At 45.2% G+C, this 23,929-nt stretch overlaps 1 protein-coding gene and 1 non-coding gene across 3 annotated transcripts in view; both read right to left on the bottom strand.

Moving 5' to 3' along the window:
- Nucleotides 1-13,072, bottom strand: part of PTCHD4 (patched domain containing 4) — a 109,027-nt gene extending 95,955 nt beyond the window's left edge. The window contains exon 1 of one of the 2 annotated variants that reach the window (XM_063115908.1): nt 12,509-13,072. In XM_063115908.1, the coding sequence (XP_062971978.1) occupies nt 12,509-13,057 (549 nt within the window). In that variant the 5' untranslated portion in view covers nt 13,058-13,072. The remainder of the gene's footprint in view (nt 1-12,508) is intronic. The other variant, XM_063115909.1, reaches the window with a different exon arrangement.
- A 10,179-nt stretch (nt 13,073-23,251) lies between these two features.
- On the bottom strand, nt 23,252-23,361 carry LOC134393877 (U6 spliceosomal RNA). The gene has a single exon (XR_010025144.1). It is a non-coding gene; the product is annotated as a U6 spliceosomal RNA (small nuclear RNA).
- Nucleotides 23,362-23,929: the final 568 nt, after the last annotated feature.

Here is a 23,929-nt window from a genome sequence, read left to right as displayed (position 1 = left end):
CTCTATTCGGCCCTGGTTAGGCCTCATCTAGAGTATTGCGTCCAGTTCTGGGCTCCACAATTCAAGAAGGATGCAGACAAGCTGGAGCGTGTTCAGAGGAGGGCAACCAGGATGATCAGGGGTCTGGAAACAAAGCCCTATGAAGAGAGACTGAAAGAACTGGGCATGTTTAGCCTGGAGAAGAGAAGATTGAGGGGAGACATGATAGCACTCTTCAAATACTTCAAAGGTTGTCACACAGAGGAGGGCCAGGATCTCTTCTCGATCCTCCCAGAGTGCAGGACACGGAATAACGGGCTCAAGTTAAAGGAAGCCAGATTCCAGCTGGACATCAGGAAAAACTTGTACGACAGCAGTATGACAATGGAATCAGTTGCCTAGGGAGGTTGTGGGCTCTCCCACACTAGAGGCCTTCAAGAGGCAGCTGGACAAGCATCTGTCGGGGATGCTTTAGGGTGGATTCCTGCATTGAGCAGGGGGTTGGACTCGATGGGAGGCCCCTTCCAACTCTGCGATTCTATGATTCTATGAATCAGCAGCTCCGTCTCATGAGTCACAAGTCCTGAAGTCAAGGGCCTCCCATCAATGATTTCAATGGCAAGAGGAGGGTTCAGCTGAATCCCATGCCTACAGGCAAAGGCAATGTCCAGGAAGGTGCTGGATGCTCCAGAGTCTATTATGGCTGTAGTCTCGATTGTGATCTGGTCAGGGTGTTGCAATGTCACAACCAGGGACAGTGGTTGACAAGAAAGTCTAGTTGGAGTCTGGGGTGACATACAGGATCCCCAACCCAGTCCTACAACTCCATCTAGGGCTGGGCCTGCATGTTTCCTGAAACCGTAGGATGTAGGCATTTGGCTGGGCAGGTTCTGGCAAAGTGCCTGGCCTGCCCACAATACAAGCACAGTCCCGCCTGACACCACCATTCTTTTTCCTTAGTAGTCAGACGTGGTCAAGCTCCTCCTAACTGCATAGGCTCCTCGCTCATTGATGTGGGACTCACCATAGATGCCAAGGTCTGAAGACTAGTAGTTGAGCATGTAGCTCCTTGTGAGGGGGTTGTTCGCCATGCTGATCTGCGACTCTCCAAGCTCCCATCAATCCGTAGACATAGCTGGATCAGGTCCTTCAAGGTTTTAGGCCTATCCACCCTTGCCAGCTCATCTAGGATTTCATCAGCCAACCCTTCCTGGAACTGGTCCATCTGAGCAGTTTCATTCCAGTTGAGGTCTTGAGCCATTAAGCGGAAAGAGCTGGTAGAGGAGGCCACAGTGTCCTTGCCCTGTCGGAGACACCTTATCTTCCAGTTGGCAGTTTCTGCCTTCTGGGGATCCTCATAGGCTGCCTGAAACTCTGTCACAAACTCCATATAAGTGTTAAGGAGAGGGTTACCTTGCAGCAGGAAAGGGGTTGCCCATTTAGCAGTGAGGCCAGTAAGCAGACTCATCAGGAACCCCACCTGGACCTGTTTGGTGGGGAAATCCTCTGGACATAATGGCATATATAACTCACATTGGGCCAGGAAGGCTGCAAAATTATCTGGAGAGCCATCAAACTATTCAAGGGGTGCTATAGGGCACGTACATTTGGGTAGCATTGGAGGAGGCGGTGGCCTATTCATGAGCTGCGTCAATTGATCCTGTAGGGCAGTCATAGCAGCAGTGAGTTCAGCCACCTGGTCCCGAAGTACCTGATTTTCCTGTACAAGAGCGGCCTCCATCCTGCCAGAAAAGAAGCTGCTGACAGTGAGGGCCTTTGGGGTGGCTGTGCCTAGGCTAAGGAACTCCCTTCCTCAGGAGGTCAAATCACTTCCAAAAGGCCTTCCTTTTCAAGAAGGCAAATGGTGTGCAATTGTAGCTTGTGTTTGTGGGGTGGTGTCTTTTGTTTGTTTGTTTTTGGTGTTTTGGGGTTGTTGCTGTTTTAGTATTTTAAATATTCTGATTGGTATTGCATTTTTATTCTCTGCTGTTGTTTTTGGACTTATCCACACCAGGTTTGTTTGTTTTTTAATCCCGTAACGTTATCAAGGCTTCTGCTTCCAGATTTGTTGTGTGATTAAGACTGGCTCCTTCACACATGCTTCCTCTTCCCTATCCCCTACCCCCAGTGGTTGCCTTTATCTGCAAGTTCTATATGTTTCATTATAAACATGCTAGATCGAATTGCTGTTATAGTGCAATACTTTTTTAGCACCTCATTATCTCCATTTCAAATAAAGCCATAGAAATTATTGGAAAGCACGGGAGGAGTGATTGAAGTTGATGACATCATGTAAAGAACCTGCAAACTTCCATGAGTAACCAATCTCAATCACAGGGTAAAAGCCCCACGGGGAGAAGCCCCTTTGTATTTTAATGTTTCGTGTTTTTGTTCTTATATTGTTCTTATGTTGCCCGGATTTTTCAATTGTCAAATTAATGGTTTTGGTTGGGAGCCATCTTTGGTTCCCAGAGGGAAAAATGGAGTAAAAATGCTTTTAAATAAATAAATGCTGTAAATTGGTGCATGTCACTGAGGATTGCTTCCAGCTTTTGGCAGCCTCCATTCCTTAGACAATATTGTCTGGTCTTTGGAGAGATTGATCCAGGGCTCACGATCAAATGGAGGTGAGGCCATGCCACTGACATTCCCCAAAGTTATGTCACTGCACCACCACCACCACCCCAGGCCTGTGCATTGAGCATGGATGTCTGAATTGAACTAGGCTGCCCTTTGTTTAACCGGAAGTATGTTTTTGTACAACATTTTTGACTGGAACATCTGACAGTGAGAATACTTAAAGGGTTATCACACAGAGGAGGGCCAGGATCTCTTCTTAATCCTCCCAGAGTACAGGACACAGAATAACAGGCTGCAGTTACAGGAAGTCCGATTCCGGCTGGACATCAGGAAAAACTTCCTGACTGTTAGAGCAGTACGACAATGGAACCAATTCCCTAGGGAGGTTGTGGTCTCTCCTACACTAGAGGCATTCAAGAGGCAGCTGGACAACCATCTTTCAGGTATGCTTTAGGGTGGATTCCTGCATTGAGCAAGGGGTTGGACTCGAAGGCCTTTTAGGCCCCTTCCAACTCTAGTATTCTATGATTCTATGAAAAGGAAAGATAGGAGTTGGGTGTCATCCACATCTCTGGATTTCATGTACGTTTAACAGCATGGGGTCCCTGTGGAATTCCATAGCATAACTGCCAAGGCACAGAGCAATAATCCCCCAGCATCATCTTCTGGAATAGACCATCCAAGCAGGAGAGGAACTACTTTAACGCAGTACCTCCAACACTCAGACTGCCTACCTAGAGGGATACCATGACTGATGGTGTTGAAAGCTGTGGAGAGGTCCAAGAGAATCAACAGGGTCACACTCCCTCTGTCTTGTGCTCAGCAAAGGTCATCATATAGAGCAGCCAAGGCAGTATCCTGTACTACTCTCTGTAGACATACCTGGGGAATGTCTACACCAGTCCTATGTCCCGAGATCATTCCTGTGCATCTAAATGCCACACAGGGGATCCCGGGAGCAGGAAGTGATGATCCCTCCATTTTCCTGGGATAACCCTTAGGTGTAGAAAGGGCCCTGGAGACTGAGAACTCCATTCCTAAGGCCAGTTCACCTTACTCTGAAGTTATGTTTACCACAGGCATATTGGTGTTTGCTGTAGAGAAGACATAAAAGTGTGAAGAGAAGACATCTGACTCCAAACATAGTAGCACATGTAGACATGCATCTTCAAGCCACAACTGGTTGTTCACAATAGTAAATAGATGTGGATGCAGCACAACACAACTAGGTAAACCACCCTATAGAGGTAGTGCTGGATTCCAAGTTCTAAAATGCAGATACCAACCAGTTGCATTGCCAGTTAACCAACTTTTCCTCTTAAACTGAGTTAATTCCCTTCTAAGCTATCTCCTTACATCCATGAAATAACCTACCCACTCATGTGTCTAGTTTTAATAGTCGCTACGCTATTTCTTCACACAAAACATGCTAGTCACATGGAAGGATGTGCAGCATGAACACACAATCATGCTAAGACGGATGGAGCACAGCGCCTGCCACTATTTCTTGGGCACTGCATTTGTTTCTTTCTCTTCAGTCAAACAATTTCCAGGGCAGTTTACAACAAGAATAGCATAACAATACAATCATTATAAAACCACACAAAATCATACAAAACAAAGACCAGTGATGATAGTAGCAGTTTCCTATTTTAAAATGTACAACTTAAAAACCCTGTGAGAACAAAAAGATATTTGCATGATGCGAAAAAGATAACAAGGTTGGCAGCCTTCAAGTAACTCATCCCTGGATGGAAATCTATTTGAAATCTGGCTGGCACAGCTTTGGGACTCAGCTCTTATGGATAAATTAACAAATGAAACCCAGAACTGAAGAAGTAACACAACCACCATCACTTTTTTATATATAAAACTTGGTTTAATTTTATTTCCTATGTGGTTACTAAGGAACATGGATATCGACCTCCAGCCACACATGGTGATCTTTGGAACACTGCTTTTATTTATCTGGTGGAAGACCCCTTTTTTTTCATTGTTACTGGAAACTTTATTTTGTCCTTGTTATCCATATTTGTCAGTGGTACTCTCATGTGGGGGGAGAGGGAACTGTTGTTTATTTGTATTGTTTTACCTAAAATAATAAAATACAATTTTTTAAAAAGTAACTAGTCCCAAGCTGTGTAAGGGTCTAAAGGTAATACTTTGCATGGTGCTTAGAAATGGACCAGCAATGGTGCAGGTTTTTGTTTTTTTAAAACTTCTTCTTCTTCTTCTTCTTATTATTATTATTATTATTATTATTATTGTTGTTATTATTATTATTATTATTTGTATCCTGCCTTTTGCCCAATCCTGGGCCACTTAAGCAATATTCTGGTTCCTGACTTGGAGCTGAGCAGAAGCAGGGAAGAGCAGCTGGCCCAGCTCAAGTAGAAGCTATAAAAGTAAGCCAGTTCCCAGGGAGCGAGCGAACAGGAAGAGCAAACAGGAGTTTGACAGGGGGAGTTCGGCAGGGGAGGCCTCTAAGTAAAAAAAGAGGTGGGAAAAACAAAGAAAAACGTAAAGAGCAAAAAAACCCACAAAACCACCACCAAAATCCCCCCCCCAAAAAACCCAAAAGATCTTACTTCCCCTTAAGACATACTCATATAGTTGTGTACCTTCAGAGAAGACAGGACAAAGCAAAGGCAATTCCACTATAATCAGAAAGGAAAAAACCAAAGCAGAAATCGACAATATGGATGGAAAGGAGTCCCTAGAGGTGGTGACCTGCAAAGGGTGTGCAATGTTCGTGTTTCTGCCTGAGCTCAACATGGCATATACCTGCAACAAGTGCAAGCTGGTGGCACTTTTGGAAGAAAAAGTGAGAGGACTTGAGCGGCGAGTGTCCACCCTCCAAAGAATAAGAGAAGTCGAGGAGTTCTTAGACCGAACGGTGGAACTGCAACAGCAACAAGAAGCACATGAGATTGAAGAGCAACAGCCAGCTGAAGCAGAAGTGGAGTATGCTGAGGGGAGGAAAGCCAATGAAGAGGAAACTCCCTGGAAAAGAGTGACAGGAGCAGAATTATTATTATTATTATTATTTATTTATTTATATAGCACCATCAATGTACATGGTGCTGTACAGAGCATTCTGCACCGGTGGAACCATTAGAGTTAAGTAACCGCTTTCAGCTTCTGGACAATGAGACTGAAGGACAGTTTGCAGAGGAAGAAGTACAGGAGACACCATGCAACAATGAACAAGAGGCAGAAGGTAGGTCAACCAAGAAGAAGAGAAGAGTAGTCGTTGTGACTCCCTGCTGCGTGGGATTGAAACCCAAGGATGTCATGAAGACCCATGGACTCGCCAGGTGTGCTGTCTCCCTGGAGCACAGATTAGAGATGTGACTGAAGGGTTACCGAAGCTCATAAAGCCCACGGACACATACCCCTTTCTTCTCATCCATGTGGGAACAAATGATGTCGCCAAGCAGAGCTACGAAGAAATCATTTCAGACTTTGAAGCTCTGGGAAGGAAACTGAAGAACTTTGGGGCCCAGGTAGTTTTCTCATCCATCCTCCCGGTTCTTGGAAGAGGATTAGAAAGGGAAAGAAAAATACTCCAGATGAACGACGGGCTTCGAAGGTGGTGCCGTCGTGAGAGTTTTGGATTCTGGGACCACCGGCTATGCTACTTGGAACATGGACTAGTGGCAAGGGATGGGTTGCACCTCACAAGGGCTGGAAAGAATGTGTTTGGCCACAGCATGAAGAACTTGATCAGGAGGGCTTTAAACTGAATCTTACAGGGGCGGGAGACGTAAATTTCGAAGCAACAATGGATGAAGGTCAAGGCACCACAGTACAGAGAACAGCTCCAATAGTGCCCCAAAATAGTGTCCGCAACAATGTAGGAACAAAGCCAGACTATAAAACACATGGTCTTCGATGTCTATATACTAATGCCCAGAGCATGGAAACAAACAGAACGAACTTGAACTCTTATTACATGAAGGCAAATACGACTTGATAGGTATAACTGAAACTTGGTGGGATGACTCCCATGACTGGAATATAGCAATTGAAGGATATAACTTGTTCAAAAAGAACAGAAGAAATAGAAAGGGAGGTGGAGTTGCACTATATGTTAAAAATACCTATCCCTGCACAGAAATACAGGCAGATCAGACTGGGAGCCCCATCGAGAGCATCTGGATTAAAATAAAGGGGGCAAGGAATAAAAGAACATGATAATCGGAGTCTACTACCGACCACCCAATCAAGGAGAAGACGAGGATGAAACTTTTGAGAAACAAATTGCCAGTGTTTCAAGGAAGTGTGATGTAGTAGTGATGGGGGACTTCAATTACCCTGATATCTATTGGGAGACCAATACTGCCAAAAGTGGCCCCTCCAAGAAATTCCTGACATGTGTGGGTGATAACTTTCCCCTACAGAAAGTGGAGGAAGGAACTAGAGGATCGGCAATCCTTGACTTGATATTGACCAATAGGGATGACTTAGTGGATAAAGTGGCAGTTATGGGAACTCTGGGGGAAAGTGACCACATCATACTTGAATTCTTGATTATGAAGGAGACAAAAGTTGAGTGTAGCCATACACGTACTCTGGATTTTAGGAAAGCTGGTTTTAATAAACTCAGAACTATAATAAGTCAGGTCCCATGGCAAATTAGCCTAATGAGAAAAGGAGTGCAGGATGGGTGGGAGTATTTAAAAAAGGAAATTTTAAAGGCACAGTTACAAACAATTCCAACAAGGAGAAAAGATAGAAGACAACAGAGGAAACCAATGTGGCTCCACAAAAAGCTTAGAGATGACCTGAAAACAAAAAGGGATACATATAGGAAGTGGAAGGAACGCCAGGCTACAAAAGAAGAGTACAGACAAGTGGCGCAGAAGTGCCGAAATGGCGTCAGGAAGGCTAAAGCTCAGAATGAGCTGAGATTAGCGAGGGATGCTAAAAGCAATAAAAAGGCTTTCTTCAGATATGTGAGTAGTAAAAGACAGAGGAAAGAAATGGTGGTTCAACTGCTTAATGAGGATGGCAAATTGATAACATATGACAAAGAAAAGGCTGAAGTGCTCAATTCCTACTTTGCCTCAGTCTTCTCCCAAAAGCGGGTCTATGACCCCCCTGGAAAAAGTGAAGCAGAAGTTGAGGGGGCAGGATTACAGTTTGAGATTGATAAACAAATGGTCAAAGAACACCTAATTTCCTTGAATGAGTTCAAATCTCCAGGACCCGATAAACTGCATCCTAGAGTAATGAAGGAGCTAGCGGAAGAATTCGCAGAACCTTTGTCTATTATCTTTGCAAAATCATGAAAGCCGGGTGAGGTGCCGGATGACTGGAGGAGGGCTAACGTTGTCCCTATCTTCAAAAAGGGCAAAAAGGAAGAACCTGGGAACTACAGACCAGTCAGTCTGACATCCATCCCTGGGAAAATTCTGGAGCAGATTATAAAGAAGTCAATCTGTAAACACCTTGAAATCAATGCGGTGATCACTAGAAGCCAACATGGATTTGTCAAGAACAAGTCCTGTCAGACAAATTTGATCTCATTTTTTGATAAGGTAACCTCCCTTGTGGACCGTGGGAACACTGTGGACATCATATATCTTGACTTCAGCAAAGCTTTTGACAAAGTACCACATGACATTCTGATTAACAAACTAGCTAAAAGTGGGCTAGATGGAACAACTATTAGGTGGATTCACAGTTGGCTACAGAATCGGACTCAAAGTGTACTTATCAATGGAACCTTCTCAAACTGGGGAGAGGCAACGAGTGGGGTACCGCAGGGCTCAGTCCTGAGCCCAGTGCTCTTCAACATTTTTATTAATGATTTGGACGAGGAGGTGCAGGGAACGCTGATCAAATTTGCAGATGACACAAAATTGGGTGGGATAGCTAATACCCTGGAAGACAGAAACAAACTTCAAAGTGATCTTGATAGGCTGTAGTGCTGGGCTGAAAACAACAGGATGAAATTTAATAGGGATAAATGCCAAGTTCTACATTTAGGGAATTGAAACCAAAGGCACAGTTACAAGATGGGGGATACTTGGCTCAGCAATACTACAAATGAAAAACATCTTGGAATTGTTGTAGATTGCAAGCTTAATATGAGCCAACAGTGCAATATGGCTGCAAGAAAGGCAAATGCTATTTTGGGCTGCATTAATAGAAGTATAGCTTCCAAATCATGTGAGGTCCTGGTTCCTCTCTATTCGGCCCTGGTTAGGCCTCATCTAGAGTATTGCATCCAGTTCTGGGCTCCACAATTCAAGAAGGACGCAGACAAGCTGGAGCGTGTTCAGAGGAGGGCAACCAGGATGATCAGGGGTCTGGAAACAAAGCCCTATGAAGAGAGACTGAAAGAACTGGGCCTGTTTAGCCTGGAGAAGAGAAGATTGAGGGGAGACATGATAGCACTCTTCAAATACTTAAAAGGTTGTCGCACAGAGCAGGGCCAGGATCTCTTCTCGATCCTCCCAGAGTGCAGGACACGGAATAATGGACTCAAGTTAAAGGAAGCCAGATTCCAGCTGGACATCAGGAAAAACTTCCTGACTGTTAAAGCAGTGCGACAATGGAATCAGTTACCTAGGGAGGTTGTGGGCTCTCCCACACTAGAGGCCTTCAAGAGGCAGCTGGACAATCATCTGTTGGGGATGCTTTTGGGTGGATTCCTGCATTGAGCAGGGGGTTGGACTCGATGGCCTTGTAGGCCCCTTCCAACTCTGCTATTCTATGATTCTATGATTACCATTACCTAGTCCCAGAGAATAGCCTAGTAGCTGTGTTTATAGCCATTACAGTGGTAAATCCTGGATGTTATCAGAGCATGAATAGCCATGGATAGGCAACGCCTATCGAAGGCCAAATGCAGTTGCCATACCTGTACTTGAGAAGGGTGCTCCATTCCAGAGAAGCTGGATCCAGGCCACCACAAAGTATGAACCTGATCCTTCAGCAGAAGCAGAACCCTATCTCCCCAAACAGAGAAATCAGCTACTCACAAGCCAAATCTTGTTGTGACTACCTTAATCTTGTCAGGATTAACTGTCTCCAAAGAGCAGCTCAGTACTTCCACTACTTCACCTGACATGGAAGGATATAAGGAATAGAATTGTTTGTTAGCCACATACTGGTGACCTCTCATTCCACATTCCTGGAAGGCCTTCCCAAGTAATTTCATGTATATGTTGAAAAGCACAGGGGACTAAATGGAACCGCGTGTGATCCCATAACGTAAGTGCCAGAAGGTTGAGCACCAACCCCTGCCCCCAGCCCCCAGTATTACTGTCTGAAATTAGCACTCTAAGTATAAGCACCAGAGTAGGAGTGCCAGAGCACCGTGTTTACCTTTCCCAACTCAGGGGGCTCAGGCAGAGTTCCAGGAGAATTAAAAGAGTTGCACACACACCACCCTGTCCTTCTCCATGCATAGGCCAAAGATCAAGCAGGTTGACCAAGGCAGTTTCCGGTGCCAAAACCAGTTCTGAAACTAGACTGAAATGGGACTAGCTAGGTGAATTTTATCCAGGAAAGTTTGGAGTTGTCTGGCCCCCACTCACTGAAGCACTTTACCCAAGAAAGAGATATTTGTAACTGACCAACAGTTATTACAAGCTGCGGTTGTGGGGTGGGGGTCCAGGGAAGGCTTCTTTCGGAGAGGCTTCACGCTACCTCTGTCAAGTGGTCAGGGCTACCTGCTCTCAAAAGAAGGAATTAGTTAACTCCTGGGCCTGGCTGGATGAGCGCACCCTGCTGGATATTTTCAGCCCTGGAGGGCCATGGGTTCAGTATATGGCGTCGGCTGAATCTCTCCAAGCATCTTCGGGCTCCAGCAATGGAAAGTTATGCTCTGGTTGCATTCACTAGCAGATCTGTTAAACCTGTGTCACCTAGGTCATGGCAGGTTAGTGATTTTACTCTCAGTCTTACCCTTGGGGGAGCTAGGGGTGGCGACAGCCGACAGAAAGCTCTGGCGTGGGCTGGTCCATGAAGTCATGAAGAGTCGGAAGCGACTGAACGAATAAACAACAACAACAACTTACAAACATGTATTTAGTGTGCTTTTGCACTACCTCCTGTAAGCCAATCCCTGGACCACAAGGGAAAGCTTAGCTGGAAGACTCCCTGATAATGCAAAGAGGGATGAAATTCTGTCTCTCCATCACCATCACTGCCACAGAGCAGGCATGATAAAGTGCCCTTATCTGTATGTGGTCACTTTTACATGGAGTTTTCACCAAGTGCGTTCCAGTCCTCTTGCTACCTGCTTCGTTGTACCCTGCTCCATAGTGAAATGAGCAAATTGCAGACGGAGCATGGCACAGCAGCAGGAGGTCCTTGTGAGCTATTGTGTCAACTGCTCAAGTCACTTCTCTATTCCACACAGAAATCAGTGGTGCAGGCTGGAAATTCTCCCAGGGCCTTCAGGAATCCCTCTGAGGCCAGACCACTTCAATAGGGCCACAAGCCCATATGGAGGATAGAAGCAGCTGTAAGTCCTCACTGTGTGAGCTGATGAAATATTGGGGCCATCCCATGATGATAAATATAATTCCAGGACGCAAAATCTGCTATAGTTACAGACCTATTTTGTATATCTAATCAATAAGAAAGATTCACTGAAGAAGTAAGGCACAAGTTGTCTGATGGTTTAAAGTTAATATTTTCCTGCCCAGCAAAGGCAAATCCATGTGTATTAATTAGAAAAAAGCATTAAGACACTCTAGAATCCTCAGTCTGAGAATTTAGAGAAAGGGTCATCTTGTATGTTACATTTTTTTCTTAGATGTTGTAGGCACCTGGAGAAGAATTTCTCAACAGACAGGAAATCAGTTGATGTGAAAGAAAATGCAAGAATATTGTGATATCTGAAGTGTGGCATGGGGAGTTTTTCTCACTGCACTTCAGACATTATCCTCATTTCCTCCTATGGAGATGAATTGCCATGCAGAACATTATCCCATATGGGAAAACGTAATATATGAAATGGCAGAAAGAAACATCCAGGAAAAGTTGGGCTAAAGATCTGAAAAGGCTGAAGGCTACTGATGAAGATAACAATAAGCTATGCAGTTATTTTCAAACAATCTAGGTAAAGGCTGCAATTCCACTGATATTAATGGTAGGACTCCTATTGATATCAAAGATTATAAATTCTACCTGTAATTCTACCTGCTGTTTCTAAATCATCTTTAAAGAGGCATCCTGAAATAAAATGTCCAAGAGTGGAGAAATTTTGCTGAGACAAAAGGAAAGTCCACAGTCATATTTTTGAGATTCAGAGATAACAAGAGAGCATTTCTTTCATTGAGATATGAGATATTTTAACTGGTTAGCTGGGGAGTGGGGGGAGAGAAACTTTCAGTCTCCCACTTTCATTTTGCTTTTTCTCAAAAATTGCTTTGCATCCAGTATGCCAGGCCCATTCCCAGCGTCAAGACTGGTCATTCTGACCTGGGACTTGCCACTAGGTATGCAACTGATGAATACAATTCCTAGAATCACTGCAATATTTCTATCATTAGCACAATACAGGCTCTCTACGTTTGAGGAAGCCTCTTCTGGGCCGCCCGAAGGCTATATCCTCATGCCAGGAGAGTTTGCCAAAAAGAAAAGATGACCTTTTCTAGGTAATCGCGTGTGTCCTGATGCAGTAGCCCTGCTAGTTATCCTGTGATGAATGAACCCTTTAGTACAAATAGTGTTGCAGAACCTTATGCTACTTTTCGGATTATTTACAAACTGCCCATTTCCCTCCCCCTCTCCCTCCCCCACCCCATCCTCACCCCCAGAATATCCCCAAGTGGAAGCATGTCATTGGGCGCCTTGTTTTTGTTTGTTTTTAAAAAAAGCAATGTCAACAACAAAAAACACGACCATGATGCTTCTCTTTGCTGTTTAGGGCAAGAAATGAAGTGCTGCCTCTTTAATTGGCAAAAGCATGCAGTTAAGAGCATACCTTTAATTTAGTGTTGGGATAGCTGAGTAGCACCCTGGCTGTTGTCTTATTGGAGAGGGCAGCCTGCCTCAGATCCTCTAGCACTGAAATTATATCATCCAGCGCGCATTTCTTATCCTGATTTCTCAACACACACAGATGGGAAAAAGTATAATTATAGCCTTTGTGGTTCACCTTCATTTCCAGCACGGCTCGGTGGATCTGCAGCAGTCCTTCAGCCTGATGCAAAACATTGGCCCCGGGCTTGGAGAGGAGGATCGCCCGGCCATACCTCCCCGGGGTGTGCAAGTCCGAATAGAGCTGGCTTTTGGAGCGGTCGAGCGGGAAGAGGCTGTTGGCTAAGCTCCGCTCGATCTTGGCCAAGCTGTGGCTCGGGGCCACCAGCAGCTCTAGGTCCGTCTCAGGCTGGAAGCGGTTGAGGACGCTGAAGCCGAAGATGAGGGTCAGGACTGCGGGCACCGTGAGGAAGAACACCGGGTGCCGGCTGACGAACAAGCCCAGCTGGCGGCAGAACGACCGGAGCCCGCGGTGGATCGCCTGCCGCAGCATCCTCCTCCTCCTCCGCCTCCGCCGCCCGCGCCGCCGCCGCCGCCCGAGCCAGCTCGCAGCTGCGCCCGGCCGTCTTCTTCGAAAGCGCGGGGGGCATCGAGCGCTCCTCGCCCGGCCGCTGCGCTCCCGGGGCGCCTGCCTCGCGCGCCGCCACTCCGCGGAAGCACTGCAGCGAGTTGCAGCAAGGCGGCCCAAGAGTGATCGATGGGGAGAGCGAGCGAGCGGGCGGGGGCGAGTGGGAGCGGGAGCGCGCGCGCGCGCCCGCGCTGGCGGGGTACGGGGGGAGGGAGAGAGGAGGGGGTTCCCCTGGGGTTCCCTCGCTCCCTTCCCCCCTTCTGCTCGCCTGCCTCCCTCTTCTGCACCCCGCTCCGCTCCCCGCTGCGCTTCCTCGGGGACGACGCTGCGCGCGGGGGGCTTCGGCCGCGCTCCCCCACTCCGGGCTGATGCGGCCGTGCGGGGGGGGGCAGGGGGAGGGCGGCTGGATTTCAGGACGCCGGGGGCGGGGGGCACGTGCCTTCCGCGGAGCCTGGGGCTGGGGGCGCTCCTTCGAAAGGGGGGTGGCGGGGAGGGAGGCGCGCCCGGCTGGGCAGGAGGGCGGCCGGCCGGCCGGCCTCGTATCGCTTCCCTGGAAGGGCAGAGGCGATTCGGCGGGGGTGCCCTCGGAGCCCACGGACGGGAGACCCGGGAGGGCGGCGGGGGCGGGGGCTTGCCCGGGGATCCCCAGCTAAGAAACAGCCCTGCCTACCTGAGGGAGGCAGGCCTCGCTTTCCTTCTGAGGCACGGGAGGCATTCCGAAGATCGGCAACGGGAGAAACGAGGACGAGGACGAGGAGGAGGCGTTCTCACCCAGCCCGCTCGCCCTGCCGCCACCCGACGGTCTCGCCCTTCCTTCCCTGAGAGATGCAGCACCTCCGAGCTGCAGCCGCGGACGCCGCCTGGCTCGACTGCAGCTGGGTTCCAAGAGATTCAGGGAACCCCTTCCATCGCTGTTTCCCCTTCCTTTGCCTTCCACCCCGCAAGACTGCGGCTTGTGGATGCCTGGGAGCGGGGATGTGGCCCGCAGGGAGCCGGAATGCCTTTCTGTCGAGTTAAGAGGCCGGGAGAAGGCCAATGCCCCCAACACACCCAATGTATGCAAAGCACAATGTCCTCCTTGGACCGAGGGGGACTTGCCACGCGAACGCGCTGCTTTCATAACCTCCAGGCTGCCCTTGAAGTTCACTTGGAAGCTTCAGCTACTGCAAAAGGCTGTTGCATGTCTCCTCACAGCCAATTTTGATCTAGCTGCACTGGCCACCAAGATGCTTCCAGGCTCAGTTCCTTGTACTGATACTTCCATACAAAGCCTGTTGCAGCCGCGATCTCGGAGAAAGAGAGAGAAAGAGACCTTCTTTATATGGTCCTTGATGTCAGCTTCCACTTTCCACCTGCAGGTGAAGACTTTTTGCAGAGACAAGCAGGGGCTTTACATTAATTCCCTGAAGCCATGGAAGGAACTCCGCACCCCCTGGTCCCTAGGACCACAACCCCTCCGCAGTACTTGCCCTCCAGTGCCATCCCTTCCATTTTGTTTGTTTTTACTGCTGCTGCTTTTGTCCATGCTCCAGTGTGCATTACTAGGCTTCCACTGAACAGCATTTGCCATTTTACTGCCCATTTGCTCAGTTTGGAAAGACCCTTTTGGAGCACTTAGAGGCATGCTTCATTTTTACCATCAAGAGTATTTGGGTGTTATCTGCAAACCCACGCTGACTTAGAGATGTAAAATTTTGGGAAATTTTGAAGCCATGGGGAAAAAAACGTTGTTTTCAGGGGGAAACGGAAATTTTTGGAAAAATTGAAATAATGCAATATTAGCACTTTTTACAGATTGAAGGTCACCTTTGTTACTTTAGTAACATAAAATGTAATTATGTCCAAGTTGGTTTGGCATAAAATTATTGTTTGTTGTTTATTCGTTCAGTCGTTTCTGATTCTTCGTGACTTCATGGACCAGCCCACGCCAGAGCTTTCTGTCGGCCGTTGCCACCCCCAGCTCCCCCAAGGTCAAGTCCGTCACCTCCAGAATATCATCCATCCATCCTGCCCTTGGTCGGCCCTCCTTTTGCCTTCTACTTTCCCTAGCATCAGCCTCTTCTCCAGGTTATCCTGTCTTCTCATTATGTGGCCAAAGTCCTTCAGTTTTGCCTTTAATACCATCCCCTCAAGTTGGTATATTAAAAGTACAGTGTATTCAAACAATTACTGCAAATTTAATTTACTTTTTTACTTTTTTTTTTTTTTTTTTTTTGGTAACAAATGGAGCTACAAGCTCCTGAACTGTAAGGAACCTCTTTGATTTTGCCAGTTTATGAAAAGCAGGCAAAAAAAATCAATTTAAAAAACAACAAGAAGAAACCACTAACATTAGTAACAAAGAAAATTATTTATGTTTCTGCTAGTCCTCCAGAGTCAAGACATAAAGCACCCATTCCCATAACAGAAAAAAGGGGGAACCAAGATTCAATGAATATGCATGAAATTTAATCAGACTCATTTTCTGACCGATTAGTTTCAGTCTCTGCTTCAATGGCAGTGCCCCCTAGAGGCAGAAATGCATCTTGCTCTTGCATTTGAGAGTTGTAGTCTCAGTTTGCAACCTTGGACTTGCTTGTCCTTAGTGCACAGACATTGTAATAATCTGATACTGTACAGTTTTTAGAAATCATTTGGAGAAGTAAATATCTGAACACCTTGTCTTAAACATTTTTTTCATCATGCTAAAATTAAACATCCCGTACTCCGTTTTTTCGTCATTTTTTCCAAAAAAATTTTTTTGGGGGGGACACCAAAAGAGGCTTCAGAAAAAATGGAGAAAAACTGTTTTTTTGTTGTTGTTGTTGTTTTCTGAATTTTTCCGGTTTTTTCCCAGGCCTTCACATCTCTACACTGACTCCAGACAATTTATGAATAAATTATTCTATAAGAGGATTTATGCAGTTTAATTTACAGTCCCAATGCAGAGCTGTTTATTTCTTTCCACTATGACAACTGTCCATTTAATCCTAAAGCCAATCTACACTAGCATTTTAGTTCAGTACTGTAACATCTGGCTCACTCACACAATGCACTCCCCAAACCATTGCCTTGATGCTAGTTCTCCCTCAATATTCCATTTCCCCCCCCCAGATCAATTTTATGACTTTTTTCAGTGATTGTGGTTTCTATATGCTACTGAGTTATGTGTGCTCCAATCCACCATTATTATTATAACTCTTAGCAATGGGAGAAGTTTCAAAGCTGTAGAACTTCTTTTGCAACTCCCCCCCCCCCTCACACACACACTTTCTCCTTTGATCTCAGTGATTGGGAGGGGTGAAGAGATTTATGGGCATGAAATCCATGGGTTGTCCTGCATTTCCTCTGCTTCTATGGCCAGAGGTAGTTGGTTAGCCTATGGGTGTGTGTACGTGCCAGCCCAGGACTATGTTTCAATGCACACCTACAACCTTTATTTTAAAACCCGTATCTCTGCATAGCTGTGTATGTATTTAACAGAGGATGGTGTGTGTGTTTTTAAAGTAACCTGAAATGGAAGCAGGACTTCCCCCTTCTGCAATTGCAGCACCACATTGTGGCCTGTGTTTGTGCTATAAACACAAGTGGCCTTTCAAACTCCTTCTACTTTCCCTACAATTACAACAATGGCAATCAAGTATGTGGCACTTGATTGCATTATAAATACAAAGGGGGAACTATGTTGTATTCATCAATGTGTTCCCACACAGCAGCAAGTGCCTTTGAAGTGCCTCAGAACAAAAGGGGCTCCCATGTAGATTCTATACTGTTCTCTGTTTCCTGTTATTTAACCAGAAACTGCTAAGTTTATTCAGCAGCTTTTGGTGAAGGACTTTTGTCAAGAGCTTTTTAGAACTCTAAGGTCCTCATAATCACCATCACCTTCATCATCTGTTTTGAATGTCACTTTTCCGGATGAGTCTGTTCATAATATATCAAATAATCATGTTATATATAAATAAACATGTTTTTATATAATATAAACATGTTATATTTACAAGCTAAGAATAACATCCATACATTTTTGAATAAAACTATTGTATAAAGTAATACAAATAATTGCCTATAAAAAGGACACCTGTTCAGCCAATAATTGGAAAGTTGGCACCCATGATCTACTTGATGAGATTGACAATTATGTGGTCCACCAGAGGATCATCACCTTGGTTCGAGTGCATATTACCAGTTTACCAAGTGGTAAGATTTTCTACTATGGATGTTCTCAGTGTCTGAATTAATGACAGTGTTGTACAGGCTGTTGTTGTTGTTACTGTTGTTATTGCCATGCATTCTAGTGTGTGGTAAAGGTTGGTGGATACAAGGCATACAGTAACCACGCAGTGACCTGGGGCAGGTGACATTGAATAGCAAAGATATACCCCCTTGAGCTGCATATTCACATAGCTAAAGCTGCCCTTTAAAGAATAGTTTGTCTTCACTACTTTTACTTCATCCTTTTCAGATTTCTATTCCAAGCATTGTTTATATACTTTGAATGATTTAAATATTTGTAGTTTTTGGAAAGTATTTTATAATTTTCACATACATTTTTCTGTGTTTTGATAGGAAATCTTTTAATATACAAATAAAATGCATACTCAAATTAGGGCAGAATAAGAAAATGGCTTCCTATCATACTCTGGGCAGGAACGGGGGAGTCTAAGGGTGGAGCCTTGCTGAAGCCTGTAATCGTAAAAGGTTCTAAATTTAACCCCATAATGGTCAGATTACTACAGAGTATTTGAAGAGATATCATTATCATGATCATTACTGGAACTGTAGTAGCATCCCTGGCCTTGGCTAGACCTAAGGACTATCCCAGGCAAATGGAGGGGTCATCCCTGCCTGCTCCCAGGATCCCCTGTGTGTCATTTGGATGCACAGGGATGATCCCGGGACGATCCCAGGATATAGGCCTCGTCTAGTCATGGTCTCTGACATTATGCATAAGTTATTGTTGTTGACGTTATTGCTGTTATTAGTATCATTATCACTGCTAAAATGTGAGTGAGGCAGAGTGCAATAATAAACAATAAAACTTTGCAACAACAAAGCAAAAACATTGAAAACAGTAAAAACAATTAAAACATTAAAACACATTTTAAAAGGCTAGTTTGAAAAGCTGCATCTTCACACTCTTTCTAAAAACCAAGGGAGTTGATGGAGGGAACGCATTCCATGGTTTCTGTTAGATGATGGGGGACTAAGAGGAGTGTGTGTGTATGGTTAACCTGGGGGGGGGGGTTGGCGTGAAATTACACAGAATAAATGGTTTCAAAGGCTTAAAAGCAACACTGTCTTTTAAAAAAAAATACTGTAAGACCCACCCAACCCAAAGATAAAGAGAATAACTCCAACAGCAGACGGAGATGTTTTATTGAATTCTTTGAAATAACATCATTCATTACCAGTATGAAAGCGTGTCAGGACAGATTCACGGTGCAGAGAAAGTAGCAGTACACATAATGACAACAGAACAAGTGGAGGCAGGGCTGGCATGACAGGACAGCACCTGGGGGCTCAGAAGGGTCCGTTTGCTCTGCGATCCTGCTGGCTCCATGGTGCAGATGGGTTTCCTTGGCAAGCAATTGCACTTTTGAAGCCACTGAGCTACCTGGCTCCACTCTCCACTGCATCACCTGCATGATCATAGATGGCAACTGTGCATACAATTTACTCCTAAGACAATCATCTTTTTATAATAAATACTTTCTAATACATAATATACATATATCACAGTCACAGTTTTAAGATACAGTCAAGTGCTGGTAATGACATCAAAGTAGTACTGTTTCAACTATATTTCTAGTACAAGATTGTGTTTGTTTATTTTCTTAATTCTTATCAGCGTTATGAATTTAACAGGTCTCCGGATTATTATCCTGTTTTCACAATAGGTTTGACAGAAGAAACACAACAAACGACAAGTCGGCTGAACCCAGTCAATTATTGTGGGTTAGACACCTCCAAAGATTATTGTGGAGTTGAAGCCTCCAAAATGAACAACAGCTGATATGCCTCAAGCCTGGAGAAACACGAATGGCAGTTTCTTTCTGCCATTTCATATATTACATTTTCCCAACAGCTGGGGAAGGCAACGGCAAACCACCCCGCTATAAGGCCTGCCAAGAAAATGTCAGTGAAAGCTGGCGTCCCTCCAAGAGTCAGTAATGACTCAGTGCTTGCACGAGAGGTTCCTTTCCTTTCTAAGATGATGGGCAAATGGCTTGGTTCCCCCCACAGGATGCCGTTCTCTTCAGCCCTTCCCCAACAAGCCTCCCCATCAGGCTACAGTTTTGCTGAATAAGAATTGCAGGGCAGGGTATTGCAGGGTAGGGAAGTGGGGTGCAAAACCAAGGGGGCTGGAATGGAGTAGATAGAAACCTTGGCAGGAAGGCCCCACAGGTTCCACTTGTAGTAGTGATAGTGGTAGCAGATGATGATGATATCGAAGTCCTTGGTGATCTTGGCCAGTCATTGTCTCTCCCCTTAACCTACCTCATTAATTTGCTCTGAGGATAAAAGGTGGCAGGGTTGGCGGGAGAGAAAGCCATGTATGGCTTTCCTGGGAGGAAGAGTGGCATACAAATGCAATACATAAGTAATACTAAATGTAGCTGTGGATTACTTTCCCTAGTTCTCTATTACATCAGAACTAGGAACATTATATAATAACCCTGATTCTTAATGCTGCTTACAGGCATGGGAGCTCTTTCACTTCCTCAAAATGCATTATCAGAAGAGCTTTAAAAAACTGTAGGGACCAAAACTGATTTTTAAATGATGCATGGTTTCAAGAAGCTTTCTAATGCACATCCAAAAAATCCAATTGTGGAATCACTAAACAAATATGTACAGTTTCCAGAACATTGTAGATAACATGCATGTTTGAATTTGTATCTTCATTGTTTGTTTGTTTTTAAAAAGAATAACTAAAAATAATGAAATCCATATAATGGAAAACCTTTATTACGCCAACTCAAATATCACCCAAAATGTGCAAGCTTTCAAGATCTTTCCACCAGGCAAAATGTTACAAAAAGCAGGTTGGTGCCAGGGGTGGGGTGGAAGGGGGAAGAGATGTGGGGGAAGACTGACTGGATGCTGTCAGAGTGTTAAGATGATAATGGAGGAGGTGTCAGGTATAGGTACAAGGCCAGCCTTGTACCTAGTGGGAAGATTTATTCAGAAATAGTTTGAGAATGTCAGATGTCTCTGCAAGCTTATCTCTGTAAGAAGTTCCCATGGGAGTAGCTTGTTCACTCCCTGTCTCGGCCTTGAAGCTGCTGGTTCTTTGGGAACTTCAGAGTATTTTGGAAAAAGGGGGGGGCGCTCTTCAAAGTGGGTTGTAACATCCCACCCTCTTGGCACAATTTACAGGTCAGAGGACCTGTCTGTCAAGTGGCTTTGAATGCTGGTGCAAAGCTGAAAAAGCTTTGCTAGGTTTTGTCTCTCGGCGCAACGCCTGACCTGCCTCCTGCTTTGGATTCCATCTCTGCTTGGGACTTGGAAAGCACTCTGCACATGGACACTTTGGTATTTGGACTTTGGATATTTAAGAACTGTGCCATGAAAAGTAGTGAGGCTTTTCATAGACTTGGACTTGCATATGCTGTGGATTCTGTGTTTGTGGCCAGACTCAGGCGGCAGGAAGTTCCCAGTCCTTAGCAGTAGATTGGGACTCCTGGGCCTGAGGTTTAACCTTTCCTGAAGTCATGGTAACAGGGTCAGCTCAGTAGTGGTAGGCAAAGATTGACAAGTGTGTGACGGATCTCTCTGTCCGGCTCTGGTGGCTCAGAGCAACCTTTCCTGGGACTTTGTTTTAGGGGATTGGCCATGTTCCTTTGAGGTGGCAGCGTCTGCGGCATCTGTAGAAGCTCAAAGCGGTTACTGGTGTACCTTATTCACCTCCCCCTTTCCAAGTGTTTGCCTTAAGGATTGTTTCAGAAAAAGAGCCTAACGCTTTCTAACCATCATTCAGCTTTAAGTGTGTTTTGGAGACTCTGTAACCATTAAGCTTGTCTACCGTGTGATTTCCTCAATAAAAGAAGTCTCACTGATGTGAGTGTTTTGTGTCAGCTTGCCAGCATGTGTGAATGCTAGATGGAACAGGTATAAACATGACAGGAGGCAGGGCTGCAGACATTACAAATCTGCCAGGTGATGCAATAGTTTCAGGTTTCAGTGCCCCAGGACCACTGGGTAGAAGGAAAGAAAGAAAGGAAAGAAGAAAAAGAGTTGGCCTAAGAACATTATTTCACTATATGGATTTTGGATTATTTTTTTCTTATGTCCTGCATAGCTGTCTCTGGCCCTAGCTAGACCAGCGGTTATCCCGGCCTGATACCCAGGATCGCCCCTGTGCGTGCAGATGACGCACAGGGGATCCCGGGCTCAAGGAGGGATTATCCATCCCTGACTCCAGGATAAAGCCCTACACTTTGGGCCCGGTTTTTCCTGCGGTCTCAGGCTGAGTCCAAGACCAGGAGCGTGTGGCCCATACGGCTTTTCCCGTTTCCGCAGCTTCTTTGGGAGCTGCGCCCATTGGGGCTAGGGTGTGGGGAGCAGGGAAATCATTTTTTTTTTTTTAAAAAAAAAAACCAACTTACCTTTCCGCTCCAGCGCTCGTGCGCAACTGGCCCTTTAAGAAAAAAAATTAAATGGTGGGCGCGATGCCTCTCCTCTTCAGCTCGTTGCGCCTTGCGAGTAAATGAGGGCGAGATCTTGGGTTATTCACAACGGGAGGTCTCCCCTCCTCTCCCCTGGATTTTCAGGTAGGCCTAGCAAAGGCCTTTGTTTTTTGTAAACGTAATGAACTTGTTTGTTATTGACAATGGTGCACCTGGGTGATTTTAGTCCCTGGACGTAATGGCCTTATAAGGACCCCTTGAGTTAGCCACATGTATTACCTCTACTGAAGTACATAATTAACTAAAGCACATAACTGAAGCACATAATTAAGATTTCTCTTTTCTATTGTCCCTGTCATTCCATGCTCGAGAGCTTCTACTTTCCTGATGTCTTAGAGCAAGGAAACACATCAAAACTGTTTGCTGACCCTGTTAGAAGACTCTGACCATGTGAACTTTTGCATTTTAAACTCACTTAATCCATGGCGCCATCTTGACTACTGAAATAAAACGAGTTTGATTCTGCTCTCTCTCTGGAAGGGCATTCTCCCCTCCACTCCACTGCAGAGGCCCTTTGGTCTTTTTTGCCCCTAGCTGAACCACAGGATATTGACGCGGACTATGGGGGAAATCAAGACAAAATATATAACAAAGTTGGAAGTTTAAGCACATGTACTGTAAGTAAGACCCATTATACCTGGTGGCCTTCCTTTTGAAGAAACGTAAGATTGGGCTGGCTGTGCCATTGCTTTTATGGAGTCAGCTGAGCACAATCTTACAATCAACAGGGCTAAAGCACATTTAACTTTGGCTGGATTGAGGCAAGACACTGCCAGCAATATATTTTCCCTGGGTAGGTTAAAGATATCACTGTCTATTGGAGATGTAGCAGAGTTCTAAGCCTCCTTGAGATTGCTGTAGACAAACTATTTATAAGCATAGAAAAGCTATCCAAATCCATGAAAGATAAGATTATCAATGTCATATATCCTCGTGCTCAGAATATCACTAAACCTAGATTGACAGGAGCTGGAAGTGAATGACAAGGTGAATGGATTATACCATTATTGTCTGTAAACTGCTTCTTAGGCACCTAGTTCTAAAGCATACTACGGTCTATTATTCAAAAATGTTATCTCTCTCTCTCTCTCTCTCTCTCTCTCTCCCTCTCCCTCCCTCCCTCCCTCCCCGGAACACACAGGCACGCACACACATGAGCAGACAGACAGACAGACACACACACACACACTCTTATTCTAGAGTTTAATTTCATTTATTTGAGTGAGAGTCTTTAAAAAAGACTTACACAAAATAGAAACTTGCATTTGATCTCTAGGATTCTACTCCATATTACCACGTACAACACTTAGCTCTAGATATCCCCACAACAGGAACAACTGAGCTTTTTGTTGATGACTTTCTAGAAAAGTGCTTTCCATTTCTCAACTATGTGAACTTAGTAAAAACAATGTATAGAGAGTATGTCTTTATTTTGTAAAGGAGAGGGGGATATGTTCTGGGACTGTAATATCTGTCCAACTTTGCTCAGGGGCCATACTAATCTTCTCTGTATCATTCCAATTAAAAATATGGACCACTTCACAAATTTGCATGTCCAACTTACTGTTGGAATGGCTGATTGGCTGTGTGGGAGTGGGAGGAGCTGGAGAAATGTAGGTATATATAGTCTGAGCTAACGGTGAGTGTGTGTGGGGGGGTGTTATGAGTCTGTGAAAGGTAGGGTAGAAGTGGGGTAGGGAGAGAAGTGGATGATTTTAGTCTTCTGTTGTGGAAGCTTGTAAGAAAGAACTGACAGAAACCAATACGCTTAGAACCTTGTGACCATACACATTTCGACTGAGGAAACTAATAAGCTTTTGTTCATGCACGTACTTACATTAATAAATTCAAATTACATTTAAAAACAACTGGTGTGATCTGTGGAGGAGTAACAGAGGAGAGAACAGTTAATGGTGGCAGCGGAATGGGAAACTGAGGGCCGGGTTGCTGGGCGGTGGAGCTATGGGGTCTAAAGAATAAAGGTGAGACAGGAGCAGCAGCAGTAGGCCAAGACCCTCACACACGTCATCAGCATGTGTGTGTGTGTGTTGAAGTAGGTCCTGAGTGCTAGTGGCGTGGATAGTCCTGTCAGGTAGCTTGTGGCCATCTCAGGTGAAGACGAGAT

This window comes from Elgaria multicarinata, chromosome 2, assembly GCF_023053635.1.
Source record: "Elgaria multicarinata webbii isolate HBS135686 ecotype San Diego chromosome 2, rElgMul1.1.pri, whole genome shotgun sequence".
Taxonomy (NCBI): Eukaryota; Metazoa; Chordata; class Lepidosauria; order Squamata; family Anguidae; genus Elgaria; species Elgaria multicarinata.
The sequence above is the reverse complement of the archived record's forward strand: the minus strand, read 5'-3'. Positions and strand labels throughout refer to the sequence as shown.